The sequence below is a fragment of the Cucumis melo genome, chromosome 8 (genome assembly GCF_025177605.1).
Source record: "Cucumis melo cultivar AY chromosome 8, USDA_Cmelo_AY_1.0, whole genome shotgun sequence".
Lineage (NCBI taxonomy): Eukaryota > Viridiplantae > Streptophyta > Magnoliopsida > Cucurbitales > Cucurbitaceae > Cucumis > Cucumis melo.
This window is the reverse complement of record NC_066864.1, coordinates 32,502,970-32,515,649: the sequence shown is the minus strand read 5'-3', so window position 1 is coordinate 32,515,649 and position 12,680 is coordinate 32,502,970. Positions and strand designations below refer to the sequence as shown.

The 12,680-nt window shown below is 33.4% G+C and overlaps 1 protein-coding gene and 1 pseudogene across 1 annotated transcript; both read left to right on the top strand.

The window, feature by feature from the left end:
• Positions 1 to 371: 371 nt before the first annotated feature.
• On the top strand, positions 372 to 5,887 carry LOC127150730 (uncharacterized). Its single transcript, XM_051089238.1, has 2 exons — positions 372 to 502; positions 5,430 to 5,887. Exons 1-2 carry the CDS (start codon positions 372 to 374, stop codon positions 5,677 to 5,679), a joined length of 381 nt encoding a protein of 126 aa, XP_050945195.1. The 3' UTR covers positions 5,680 to 5,887.
• On the top strand, positions 5,703 to 11,680 carry LOC107990977 (uncharacterized; annotated as a pseudogene).
• The last annotated feature ends 1,000 nt before the right edge of the window (positions 11,681 to 12,680 follow it).

Genomic DNA, 12,680 nt, shown 5'->3' with positions numbered 1-12,680 from the left:
TTCTAATTATTAGGATCTTGTCACTTGGGAAGCGTGGTTTTGCCGTAGTTTCGACTGAACTAATCTTCAGGTAAGAGATTCTCCTACTAGACCTTCGAACTGAATTTAAGAGACTGCATCTAATTATGATTATGCATTGATGGTAGCTAAAATGCATAACTCATTATATTGATTGATGATGATGACTGATGTTATGTAATGACCGGTAGTATGTTGTTGATGATTGTTGATGTTGATGTTGATGCATGATATATTAATCACATGATTAAGAACGTTAAGATTAATACTCATGCCATGTTATGATTTTATGTTATCCTAGCTACATGCTATGGGTAGGGTGTATGTTAGCTTCTTATTAGAGTCGTACCCACATGGGTGTCCTCCGGGATCATCACTATTATGACACAGACATGATGGAGAGACCCGACGGGGTCGTTTACGCTTATGACTGCGTATTCCGACGGGATTATCAGTCTGACATTGACATTGACATAGACATGATGTGAGTGATCCGATAGGACCACTCACCGCCCGATCGTCTTAGGTGTCCCTTTGGGTTCACCAAAGACCAGCTTGTTCCTACAGGATCACAGATTGCACATGTTTGGGGACGTGCCAGTTCAGGGGTACCACTCTTCAAGACTCTAATAGGAAGTTAACAGGCATCTAGTGGGACTAGTAGTAGGTCTCTTACTGAGTATTTTGTACTCACTCTTTCCATTTTCATTTTTTTCAGGCAGAGGTAGAGGTAAGGGCAAGGACAAGCTGGCGAGCGACCATAAGTGACCGTGGCGAGCCATAAGGATCTTATGCTTCAGCTTCACGAAATAGTTCAGACTTTAATGTTTGTGTTTTAGTTCATTCTTTATTTGTCATTTTATCTCTTTAAAATTTAGATAGGGCCCGAATTAGGATTTCATTTTTATGTTTGTCTCTAATCACCTTTGTCCATGTTTTTAAATGAAAATTTGAGGTTTTTGTTTTATTTTATTTTTCCAAACTTTACAAATTTATTTACCTTTTAAATTAGTAATGGCTTCGACTTAGTATAAGAAGTTGGGTCGTTACATCAAATTTGATACTTGTAGTCCTAAATTGAAAGTTGGTATTCACTGCTATTATGCAAAATCACTTTGAAAGCAATTCTTTACTTTCAAATAAACATTTTTCCTTCAATTCAGAATAATAAAAGATATATCTTATAACTTCGTCATTTAAAACAGAAGAAGAAGAACCTATATTCAGTGACATATAAACATTCTCATGTACACTACTAAATGAAGAAGACATTTTCAAACAATTAACACTTACATGGGCAACTAATGGATGTCTATTAGTTCCACTTTCAGCAAAAGCTAAATACCAAGCAACATCATTGTCTTTCTTTATTGGTACCACAATTTGAACATTGATTTTACCAAAATCAAGTATAACAGATAATTCTACTGATTCATCCAATTCAATTTGTTCACATGTCAAAGCAACCAAAGAATTAAAGCTTACTTGCATATCTACCAAAATTCCGGACACTGAGTAATTCTCATAAACATTGCAACCATTCCAATGAACTCCATAAAAAACAACAATAGGAATAGACATTCTAATCTGAAAAAAAAAAATATATATATAATTAAGTATTTAATGGTGAAAGGAAGAATTAGATAGATATCTATCACAGAATAAGATAACAAAATGTACTAAACAATAAAAATAAACACAATTCAAAAAGTAAATAAACGATTGTGCAAAAAAGATAATAAATACAAAACGATCATTTAACAACAATAAACGATCGTATAAAATAAATTAAACCATCATATAAAATAAACTAAACAATCGTTTAAACCATCGCATTAACTTAGATACACGATCATTTAAAGACGCTAATCATACAAAATAATGAAAATTTTCGTATTCATACGACATGTTGATAAAGATGAACGATCATGTTCATAAAGATGAACGATCGTGTTCATATAGCAAAACAACCGTCTCTATATTGATAAACAATGATGTTGATAGTGGTAAACGATCAAGTAATTCCATGAAAATTATCGTGAAAAGCTTTAAACTATCGATCTTCATAATGAAATACACAATTCTTACAGTGATTCTTAAAAATTCTAAACGAAAAAAAAAACTTTAAATTCTTACAAAGAACAAAAAGCAAAAATGACATTCACACTAAAATATAAATTCTTAGTACGACGTAAACAATCATCAAAATCTTCAACGATCTTCATAACGAAATACAGGATGTCTTACATTAATACCTACATATTCTAAACATTCTATCTTGACGCCGAAATATATAATTCTGAACAAAATTTTATAATCAACTAAATTGTTAAAAAAAACAATATTTAGAATATTCACCAAAACCAAAATCACTGAGACCATATTAACAGAGCAATATAACGATCTTGATTGTCAAAGATGATAAGAAGAGAAACGATGTTATCGAATATGATAAATATGAGAGCGAATGTTGTTGAAAATTACGAAAAAGACAAAGAATGATCAAGAAGAAAGATATATAAAAGACGAGATAAATAACTTGAAAACAACGATCGTGAAAAAATCGGAAAGAAGAACTATCAGATTTGAAAGATCGTTATAAAAGAGTAAGGGTAAATAAGAAATTCTAAAATAATAATTTACCTTAATAGGTTTGTTAGACGAGCCGTAAATAGTTTACAATTTGGTTATATCCCTGAAAATTCCCCTAGAACTAACTTGGCCACTTTTTCTTTTAAGAGGACCAACTTTATTATAAAAATGTCAACTTTCACATTCTAATTCAATGCCAAACTAAGTTGATTTAATTCGTATTTTTATGCCAAGAAGCGAGACCATGAAATTACAGCTTTGAGAGAGCAAATGTAGTTTCATGTGACCGTTAAGTTAAGTCAAACTTTTGTTGTTAAAGCCAATGACAAAGGAAAGAATGTGGTGCAAGAAAATCAACCACAACAACAATCAACTCCTATGGCCTCCTTATATCATACCCCATTCTGGAGTCCCTCCTCACTAGGTCTGGGATGACGACGTGATGTCAACTGACATCATTCTCCTTCCAACGATATCTGTTGGCCTTGCTTGACCTCAACTTAAAACTATCTCTTACCAAACAGATAACTACGAAAAACATCTAAAACTTGAAAAATATAAACTTTACAAATCATCTTTAGATTCATCCAACCAATGGAAACTTGTTATACCCTCAACATAAATAAATCCATAATCCAAACAACACAAAAACTAAATTCGAACAAGCTCAACTCAAGAGATCTTTACTAGTCTATTACAAACACGATGTACTAGGTCCTTTACTAATTATTTACAAAGCAAAAATGCATGCATAGAAATGAGCCATGAGCAAAATTAATAATCAACTTCTAGCATAACAGGCAAAACGTAGTCAAGCACCGGAATCACTAAGTTTACCTGTAAGGAAAATAAAATATTGAAGAGTGAACTATAAAGCATCGTGAGTGACAACTTTTCTAAAACAAAACATGTTTTTAAATCTATGAGCAATAAATAAAGTTAGCAAAGGAAACTCATTTCCTGAAAACTTATCTTTTAAACTTTCCTCTTTTCTTTCTTGCTATACCCCAAACTTTTTGTATGACTACGAGATGATACTTTAGGCATCAATAGCGTCTTATCTCGTTATAACTACAATAAAATGGAAAATCTAGACTTCTATTGAGGCCCTTATCTCTACCTAGTCTCGATGATGGAAACTTTAGGTGCCTACTTAGCACCTTCATCACTTGAACCTCTGTGCACAAGATAACTCTCTCGTATGGTTATTATACTTAGCAGATCTTAGGTATAGACTAAAAAATTCTCATCAATCTCATGTTAAACGATAATTCAACTAAAGTAGCATGGTGATATAAATCTCTTGCATCAAGCAAGTTTCAAATCTAGACTTGTTTAAATAATTCTTTACTTAAATACTTTCAAAAAACTAAGCATTCAAATACATATTCATAGATCTCATGTTCAGAATTATTTCTCAAACTTGAATGTTTTAGAAAATCAACTCAAACATGGTTGCTCATAACTCATTTTTAAGCTTGAAAGTCACACTTTATAAATCCTTTATAAATCTAGTATATTCAAAATCTAGTATCTACTTTAACTCAAAGTATGCTATAAATATAATTTAGTAAATTTTGCTTAGAAATTCCGTTAAAACTCGTTTTTGTCACTCACAAACTGTTGGCTAGGTCCTTAGTGTATAAATATGCTCTATTTCCTCTTCACCTGCCAAAAAAAAACCATAACTAGGTATCAAAACCCTAAGTTTTTATCATCCTTCCATGACGCACAAACTATGGCATACTGCTAAAAGATGTCACTTTCAACTTCCAACTTATAGAACAACTCTTCAGAACTTTAACCTAAAATTCCAGATTCACACTTCTAACTTCAGCAACTCATAACTTATTCAATGCTTAACCAAATTAAGTGCAATATATATCAAACCTTTCTCTTTTAAGCCCTCTACAAGTTACCCGAAGGAATCAAGACCTAAAATTCAATAAATTTGCCTAGATTTCCCCAGAACCAGAAATGACTCAAATTTCACGTTTTCAAACAATCTTCAGCTTCCTCTTGCAATTTCACCTACTTTATATCATTTTTAGCTCAAACATTATGCATAGAAATCGTGGGAAATTCAATAAGCTTTATAACTTGACCTATTAGAGCTTTTAATTCTACTTCTACACTTCAAGCTACTCAAATCATCAATAACTTTCCAGATTCAAACGTAAACTAGGGGTGTGCCTTCTCCTGCAATTTTCATCAACTTCTCATCAGTTTTCAACAAAATCGTGCTAACATAAAAGTTATTAGAAATTAAAATACCTTTCTAACCTGACCAATTTCAACTTCTAATTCTACTTCTACAACTTGAAATCATTAAAACACCAGGTTGCTATCAAGAGATCCGAGAAACAAATATGCTTACTTTCTTTCCATCTTCACTTCAGAATCTCCAGTAAGTTCCATTAATAGTTATGTTAGGTGATGAGATTTTATGAACTAATTACATGAACTTTGAATGTAATTAGGTTATAAATAGGAAAATTTTCATAGAAGGAAGGTTTTCTTTTAACTTTTGGTTATCTTTTGTAATTTTGACTTATACAATTATACCAAAATCTTTTTCCTCTTCCAAAATATTTTCTTTTAACATTTGGTTATCTTTTTGTGGTGGTTCTGAGTTCTTCTTCATGAGGAGATCGTGATAAGTTTAGAAGCTACGATGGTATCACTACAACAAATAACTCTTTTTATAGCTATTCATTATAGCCTTTTATTAAATGGGTTATAGAAAAGAGAGAAATAAAAAGAGAGGAAAATGAAAAAAAAGCACTAAAATTTATTTAAACCTATTTTTGTCTCAACACTTCATCTTTCCATTTCTCTCATCTCTCTCGTTTCTGGCAAATACCCTGCTCACATCGTCGAAACCCGAAATGTCATCTCACAAGACTTTTAGAATCAAGAAGACACAATAATTTTAGAATCAAGAAGAAGCTTGCAAAGAAGATGAGACAGAATAGGCCGATCATGCACTGGTTCTGCTTAAGAAAGAACAATATGATTAGATACAACGCAAAGCGCAGGCATTGGCATCACACCAAGCTAGGGTTCTAAGGTTCTTTTGATTCCTAACTTCAATGTTCATTTACCTTGATTTTGTTAAGTTTCAAGCTAGGGTTCTGAGGCGTCGCACCAATTTACTTTTGTTTAATCATCCTCACATCAAGATTGAAGTGCTTTGGAATAGAGTGAATTTACCATCAGAAAATACTAATAGGTGACTTTATTTCAAAAAATAAGACGTGATCTTTAAAATTTTAACATTTGTGTCGCACCAATATTCTCCCACACTTGAAGCTTCATTACTCTTGCAACCAAGATGCAGTGAGAAAGTACAAAGAGATTTTGGGATTATTTCATTCATAACCCGTCTGCTTGTGCCTACCTTACAAATTAGTTGCTTAATTGGTAAAAATGGAGCTATCATTACCAAGTTGAGAAGGCTCACCAAGGCTAATATTCGAATATTGTCAAAGGAAAATCTCCCTAAGGTTGCCTTGGAAGATGATGAAATGGTACAGGTGATTGTTAATTAATGTATTTTCATTTTCATGTCATGATGAACTTTCTTGAATTTCATATTGTTTATGTTGTTGTGGGGTTGATTTGGTGGTTTTTCTGGTTAGATATCTGAGGATCTTGATGTTGCCAAGGAGGCTTTTGTACATATAGTGACCAGGCTTAGAGCCAACCTTTTTTATAGAGAAGGTTCTCTCTCAACCGTTCTGCCTATTCTACCGTATCTTCCTCTATCAACTGATGATTCTGATAGTTTAAGCTATAATGGTAGAGAAGGTAAAAGACATGGGCGTGGAAATTTATATTCAAGTGGTTATGGGGTTTCAATGATTTGGCTGGTGGTGATGGTTATAGAAGCTACAGTGGCTCACAGGTACATATATCAACCTTGACATGTCTGATTATACCAATAGGGATTGTGGTTGCATCTGCTTTTAGAGGTTAAAATGGCATATAAGATTTTCAAACTATTTCGCCTTTGCACTTTCAATTGAAGATGGTTTTATTTTTTGCCTTAATAATTAGTTTGTTCTTTGTAACTGCACTGTTGCTTAAACATTTCGTATTGAATCAACACAAAAATTTAATTCTTTGGTAAACTTAGACGATTAGTAAGTAGAATGGTGTATGTAATATAGTGGATTTTCATTTTACGTATTTCACCGTTTGTCTTCATTACACATTGTTTCTTAGGTTATTACTTAGTTGCTATGGTAGCTGTTAAATGTTAATTGCTAGTAGTTTAGTTTTTTAATTTTTATTTGGCTATTATTTTTCTAGTTCGTTGAATGCAACTTGCTTTCTTATTTAAAGTTGATGGAATCCTTTGCTTGCTTGCTTGTTTAAAGTTGTTGTCTCTGTTTACTTGCTTGTTTTATTAACGAGAGGGGAAGTCTTTATATAGGCTGGAAAATTACAACAGTTGTTGAAGTTGGCTATTTTAGAATTAACTTTTAGGATTGAGTTAGTTTATTTTAGAACTAACTCAAGATACAAGAATTAGCTAAAGAATAACTAATCTTAAGATACAAGAATGGTAATTCGAGATACTCAAGAATTAGCTAAATAAATGTTAAAGAACTTTAAAGAAACATCAAGAAAGGGGATGTTCTACATCAAAACCCTCCCCTAGGAACAAACTCGTCCTCGAGTGAGAATTAGGAAACTAAAGTTAAGGAGTCTGGAGCAAGGTAAGGAGACAGGTCAGCAACATTGAATGATGGACTGATTCTTAAGTTTGTTGGGAGATTTATTCAATAAGCATTGGGGTCGAGTCTCCCCAAAATTTAAAATGGACACATGCGCTTGTTTGTGATTTTGGAATGATGACCAGTCGGAAATCTTGATTTTCAAAGGTACACCATGACTAGGTCGCCAACTTGATATTTCCTAAAGCGTTTTTTCTGTTTAGTAGGAGTCATTAGCAAGCTCTAGATGACTCTTGACTTCTTGGTGTAGCTTGAAAATACGTTCAACCATTGCTTCAATTTCCATACTGACATCAACAACATAAGGTAGACTAGCTAAATCAAAAGTAACCTGAGGGAGACTGGTATTACAATCTCGAATGGAGATTTCCTTGTTGAGCGATTTGCCATGTGGTTGAAGGCGAATTCTGCTTGGGGTAAAGCTAAGCCCCACTATTTTGGCTTGTCTCCACTAAGACATCGAATGAGGTTGCCAAGAGTTCGGTTGGTCACTTCTGTTTTTCCGTCAGTTTGAGGGTGGTTGGCGGTACTAAATAGGAGATTGGTGTCGAATTTCTTCCAAAGGGATCTCCAAAAATGACTCAAGAATTTTACATCTCTATCCGAAACTATAGTTTTAGAAATTCCATGTAATCTAACAATTTCTCGAAAAAACAAGTTGGCTATATTCAAAGCATCAGAAGTTTTTTTTACAAGGAATGAAATGGGCCATTTTACTAAAGTGATATACTACTACAAAAACATAATCATGACCCCTTTGAGTTCTTGGTAAACCTAAAACAAAATCCATAGATAAATTCTCCCATATAGTAGAAGGAATAGGTAAAAGAGTGTACAAACCTGTATTTTGAGAATTAAAGCATTTTTTGATGAAGTTAGTAACATCCCTATTAAGTTGTGGCCAAAAGAATTTAGAGCTGATTGCAGCCACTATCTTGTCTCAGCTAAAGTGTCCTGCTAATCCATTAGCATGTGCTTCTTTCATTATTGCCTCTCTTAAAGATGTTTGAGAAATACACAAAACTGATCCTTTGAAGAGAAAGTTATTAACAATGTGGTAATGTTTGCAAGGTTTATAGTTAGAGCAATTTTCCGAAATATTTTTAAAATCAATGTTGGAAGGGTACAAGGTAGGTAAGTGATTAAATGCGATGATTTGAGATTGGAGGTTAGTGAGAAGTATACCTTTTTGGCTAAGAGCATCAGCAGCCTTATTATACTTACCTGAAGTGTATTTAATTACAAAGTCAAATCTTTGTAAAAATTGTAGCCATCTAGCATGCATTCTGCTAATTGTTTTTTAGGAATTCAGAAATTTAAGAGAAAAGTGGTCAATAAGCAAGATAAAAATATTAGAAAGTAGATAATGTTCCCATTGTTTTAGAGCACACACAAGGGAATACAGTTCCTGTTCATAAGTGCTCCAATTTTGTCAAGAAATACTTAATTTTTCACTAAAATACTCTAAGGGGTGGCCTTCTTGACTAAGGATAGCTCCTATACCTAAACCCGAAGCATCTAATGTGACTTCAAATGGTTTATCAAAGTTTGGAAGTTTCAAAACAAGGGGGCTAACTAAAGCTGATTTTAATTGACAGAAGTTGTCTTTTTCAGCTAGACCCTATTGGAAGCTACCCATTTTTAAACAGTTTATCATAGGTGCTACAATAGTACTGAAGTTTTTAATGAATTTTCTATAAAAAGAGGCTAAACCTAAAAAACATTGAATATCTTTTGGAACTTTTGGTTGTGGCCAATAACTAATAGAGTCAATCTTTTTGGGATCAATAGAAATGTCATTGCAACTTATGAAAAATCCAAGAAAATGAATACTATAGCACAAAAATTCACATTTTTTAAGGTTAATCTATAATACATTTTCTTGTAAAGCTGTAAAAAAGTAGTTGGATGTATTTTAGGTGATCTTCCTTAGAGGAGCTATAAATTGACTCTAATAAGGTTGTAGGATTTGGTTCATTAATCTCATAAAGATGCTAGGTGCATTAGAAAGGCCAAAGGACGTAACTAACCATTCGAACAACCCTTCATTGGTTTTGAAAGTTGTTTTCCACTCATCTCTTGGTTTAATTCTAATTTGGTGGTAACCACTCTTTAAGATCTACTTTGGAAAAGATGGAAGCCTTACCTAATTGATCAAGGAGGTCGGATAAACGGAAAATGGAAAACCTATATTTGACAGTGATTTTATTTATTGCTCTACTATCGACACAAAGCCTCTAGCTGCCATCTTTTTTTGGAGCAAGAAGGGTTGGGAAAACACAAGGACTTAGGATAGGTTGAATATGACCCTTGCTAAGGAGTTCTTCTATTTGTTCATGCAAGATTTTGTACTCCTTAGGGTTCATTTGATAATGTGGCAGATTAGGCAAGGTACCACCAGGCATTAAGTCTATAGTATGTTGTATATTTCTAAAAGGTTGCAATAAAGTAGTTGGTTTTATGATTTTTGGGAATTTAGTTAGAAGGTTTGTTATCTCACTAGGTATGTGATTTTCTATAGGTGCAGTGTTGTTTCCTTTAATAACAAAGTCTAAAATAGGTGTTGTTTTTTTATGCAAGAACTTCTTACCCTTAATTACTGAAAAAAAAAAAAAGTTGTTTTTCTTTGTTAGGGTTAGGCAAGACAACTACACGACGAATCATTCCAATCAAATTCAATAGTGTTAGCCCTCCCTTTATGAATATAATCTGTGTCATATTGCTAAGGTTATCCTAAAAGTATGTGACAAACATTGATATTTAGAATGTCATATATAATTTGGTCTTTATAGTGTTATCCTATTGATAAAGAAGTAGTGCAAACCTCATTGACAATAGCTTATCCCCCCTTTTTTATCCAACTGACTTTATGAGGATTCATATATGGTTTTGTTCTTAAATTTAGGGCAGAAACTAGTTTTTTAGACACTAGACTTTCATTATTACCACTATCAATGATAACTTGATACACTTTACCTTGAATGGTGCACCTTGTTCGAAAAATGGAGTTTCTTTAAGGTATCCAATCAGTTGTGGGAGTGAAGAGAATTCTTTGGATTACACAAGATAATTGATCTCCTTCATCCAGGATTGAAATCTCATAGATATCGTCATCTGAAGCATCCTCTTCTTATCTTTCTTCAATTATTAAAGTCCTCCTTTGAGGGCACTTATTGGAGAGGTGTCCTTGTTGACCACACCTGAAACATTCGTCCAAAGTAGGACGGTTATAAACGTTGTCAACCTTCTTTTTTGTGTTAATCTCACCTGGTTTAGTGGCTGGAATCTTTGGTAGATTTTCATCTTTCTTGGTTGGCTGTGAAGTTGTAGAGGAACTTCCTTGTTGGAAGTTTCTGAATAAGTTAGTTGGGTTAGCTCTTTGTTTCTCCCAATTATTATTTCTTTAAGCAATCTTTGTTTTCTTGATCTCTTCATTGTCTTCAATCTTTGATGCCAAGGAGATGACATCTGAAAGAAAAGTTAAAGGATGTAAGTTTACAATATCCTTAATTTCATCTTGTAAACTATGAATAAACCTAGAAATTTGTTGATGTTCGATTTCGGACAGATTATTTCGAGCGCCAAGTCTGTAAAATTCTTCTGTATAATCCATGATACTTCGTGAACTTTGATGACACTGTTGGTATCGATTGTAAAGTAACTGCTTGTAGTTGATTGGTAGGAATCTTTTCTTCATTAGATGCAACATCTTTGGCCAACTTCTTATAGGCTGCATACCAAATAAACATCTATTGTTTTGTAATTGATTCCACTAAGCGCTTGCACCACCTTGGAGTTTGAGAGCAACTAATCGTGGCATAGTCTAAAAAATTCTCCACGTTCTTGATCCAATCCAGAAACTTCTCCACCTTCATTCGACCATTGAAGGTAGGGAGATCCACTTTCATATGTATTTCTTGATCTTCTTGAAAATATGGTCGAAGTATAATCCCTCGTTGAGGTTCTTGATGAATGTTCAGCAAATTGTTTTCATCTGAAGAGTTAGCATCGTCTAAAAAGTGTTCAGGTAGGTTGTTTTCATACAGCTAGTTATTACAGATGTAGACAGGTTGATTTCTAGGTCGTCCATGGTTTGCAGCTGAGTTTCTTGGTCGTTCTTGCCTTTCTTGATTTGCTGCAATTGGGTTTCTTGGAGGTTGGACTGCTTCTTCTACAGGTTGGGCATGAAATCGAGTAAAAAGATTAGTTAGTTCTACTAATATTTGCTGTATATCTGACAGACCTTGTCGAAGTTCTACAACAGCTTGTTCTACCAACTACAAGCCTTGGTCAAAGGATGCTTCCGCGTCCATGGTTATGAGTGGTAAGATCCAAGTTTTCTTGTGGGAAGCGTGAGCTAGGATCACGCTCTGATACCAATTGATGCAGTAATGCAGAAACTTTAGGAATTTTCAGAGTAATACTTCTAATGTGTTTTATTAATGAGAGGGAAGCTTTTATATAGGCTGAAAAATTACAACAGTTGTTGAAGTTAGTTATTTTAGAACTAACTTTTAAGATTGAGTTGGTTTCTTTTAGAACTAACTCAAGATATCATAATTAACTAAAGAATAACTAATTTTAAGATACAAGAATGGTAATTCAAGATACTCAAGAATTAGTTAAAGAAATATTAAAGAACTTTAAAGAAACATAAAAAAAGGGAATGTTCTACATTAGTGTCGAGCTTGCCTCACGACGATAAAGATGTTGGAGTACTGGGCATGTCGTATTACAATTAGAGATTACTAAGTAGCTAAAGAGAAGTCATGCTAGTGTATATTAATGTTAAATGCTTTGCTAAAGACTTTCTTTCTGTGAATTGCTTGCTAAAGATTTATTACTGAGGTTGCTTACTTTATTTTCTTTTAAAAGCATGTTTTATTTAAGTTAGTCAATCATTGAATGTTAGTTTTCAAATGTTTTATTACTTTCCATGTAGAGATCATGGTCCCGAAGCTTGACTTAAAACAAGCATCGTCTTGTTCATTTTGAGTTATGTTATTCTTTGGGTTGGTTAGAACCCTCTTGGTTATGTTATGGGGTGGACTACTGTTATTGAAATTTATTTCATGTATGTTTTTCGTTGTTCTTTATTACAAAGTTAGTATCAAGGTCAAGGTCAGCAGATGTCGTTAAGAGGCAAACAATATTTTTTAGCTTCTCGCCATCTTTTAGGTTTAGGTAAAGGAATGAGAGGAGGTGTGACAAAATAAGCTAGAAAGTCTAGGGTTTACAGTCATGATCCATTTTTAAAATGCAACAATAAACTGATAGCCTCCAATTATTTTACAGTATAGTAGAAGGGGGAAGAGTGGAAAAGCATGT

Bases quoted from the DNA above. Each gene is read 5' to 3' on its own strand.
- LOC127150730 (XM_051089238.1), top strand. From the start codon at position 372: ATGGGTGTCCTCCGGGATCATCACTATTATGACACAGACATGATGGAG. The intron at 503-5,429 runs GTGAGTGATCCG...TTGTCTCAACAC, and splicing joins GACATTGACATAGACATGAT to TTCATCTTTCCATTTCTCTC.